A 1823-nucleotide genomic window follows, 5' to 3' on the forward strand; every position below is an offset into this window, starting at 1 on the left:
GCCGAGTTGGCTCTCGAGCTCCGAGATCTCGTCGGCCACCGCGTCCTTGCGCGACTCGAGCAACTCGTCTGAGGTAACGGACAGGTGGGGCTAATGGGGGTGTGAAGGCAAGACGCCGGCGTGACTTGACGTGTGCAGCGGGGGTTGGGCTCGCGAGATGCGTGCGCGGAGCAGCGTCGACCTGCGCGCTCTTTGCCGACCTCAAAGTAACATTCGCCGTACTGCACTCTGCGGAGGCAGCGGAGCGCCGGGCGGCGCGTCAGTCTACTGGCGCCCGGGGTCCTAACGGGATGCTTGCCTCGGAGCCGAGGTGAGTCGTGCGGCCACAGTGGCGCACCGCACAGGCTCGTCGTCGTCCGCAAGGATGAGCTCGTTGGCCGCGTCGTCTAGCTGGTCGTGCTGCGAGCGCTTCTCCTTGATCTCGTCCTCGAGCTCGTGCATCCGCGTGTTCAGCCGCCCAAACTGGTTGATGGCCTGCGGCGAGAGTGAGGTGCGGTCAAATGTGGCGATGGCTGGAAGGCCGCACCAGCACCAGCTCCAGTGCCTGCTGGTCCTCGAGCCTGACTTCGACATCCTCCTCGGCCTGCGGCTGCGAGGCGAGGACGAGGGTTAGGGTTTTGAATCCACAACCGGGCAGAATAAGTACCGCCTCTCACCATGGCGCGAAGGAGGAGGCAGCGAGGGTTAGCAGAGCGTTCCGCAGCGCCGCTTGGTTTCTTTTTTCTAGAATTCTTTCTTTGCCATTTGCAATTCAGAACACAGCGGTCGGCACGTCCACTGTCGGCTCGCCAGATCGCCAGTCGATCTTGTGTGCCGGCGGACTGCATCAGCAGCGCGACGAGAGCGTCCGGCAAAACATGTTCGGAAGTCGCATTTTCCCCAGAGATTTTATCAGAATATGCCCACCCAAACATCCAAACTCAAAATCGGCGCCACCGCCCCCGCCCAAGCCCTCCTCCGGCAGGAAGCGCAAAGCCAACGCCAATGTCGCCGCCCAGCACGCCGCCTCCCTATAGCCGACTCGCCACCCTCCGCCGCCGCCCTCGCCGCCACCAAGCCCGCCATCACCCTCCCCGCCGCCACTGTCGCTGCCGCCGCCCTCACCACCACCGCCTCGCCGTCGCCGCCCTCGCCACCGCCGCCCTCGACGCCGCCACCCTCGCCGCCACCGCCCACGCCATCGTCGCCCTTGCCACCACCACCCAGCCCACCGCCTCCCTCACCACCGTCACCCTCACCCCTACCTCGCCGCTACCTCGCCCGCTCGCGCCCGACTTTCTACCTCCTCGTGATCCAACCCGCCACCCCCCTCGCCTCGTCACCCTCCCGCCGCCTCGCCGCTACCTCGCCCGCTCGCGCCCGACTTTCTCTTCCTCGTGATCCAAACCCCCACCCCCCTCGCCTCGTTACCCTCCCGCCGCCTCGCCGCCACCCCGCCCGCTCGCGCCCGACTTTCTACCTCCTCGTGATCCAACCCACCACCCCCCTCGCCTCGTTACCCTCCCGCCGCCTCGCCGCTACCTCACCCGCTCGCGCCCGACTTTCTACTTCCCCGTGATCCAACCCGCCACCCCCCTCGCCTCGTTACCCTCCCGCCGCCTCGCCGCCACCCCGCCCGCTCGCGCCCGACTTTCTACCTCGTGACCCAACCCGGAACCCGCCACCCCCCTCGCCTCGTCACCCTCCCGCCGCCTCGCCGCTGCCCCGCCCGCTCGCGCCCGACTTTCTACCTCCTCGTGATCCAACCCGCCACCCCCCTCGCCTCGTCACCCTCCCGCCGCCTGGCCGCTACCTCGCCCGCTGGCGCCCGACTTCTCTTCCTC

The 1823-nt window shown here is 67.9% G+C and overlaps 1 protein-coding gene across 1 annotated transcript; it reads right to left on the reverse strand.

The window, feature by feature from the left end:
• Positions 1–282: 282 nt before the first annotated feature.
• Positions 283–659, reverse strand: EMIHUDRAFT_255842 (hypothetical protein; the record flags this gene model as incomplete). The annotated part of the gene is made up of 3 exons (XM_005770951.1): positions 283–474; positions 527–560; positions 631–659. The coding sequence occupies 3 exons, from the start codon at positions 657–659 to the stop codon at positions 283–285; spliced, it is 255 nt and encodes an 84-aa protein (XP_005771008.1).
• Between the last annotated feature and the right edge of the window lie 1164 nt (positions 660–1823).

This window comes from Emiliania huxleyi, assembly GCF_000372725.1.
Source record: "Emiliania huxleyi CCMP1516 unplaced genomic scaffold EMIHUscaffold_3963, whole genome shotgun sequence".
Lineage (NCBI taxonomy): Eukaryota > Haptophyta > Isochrysidales > Noelaerhabdaceae > Emiliania > Emiliania huxleyi.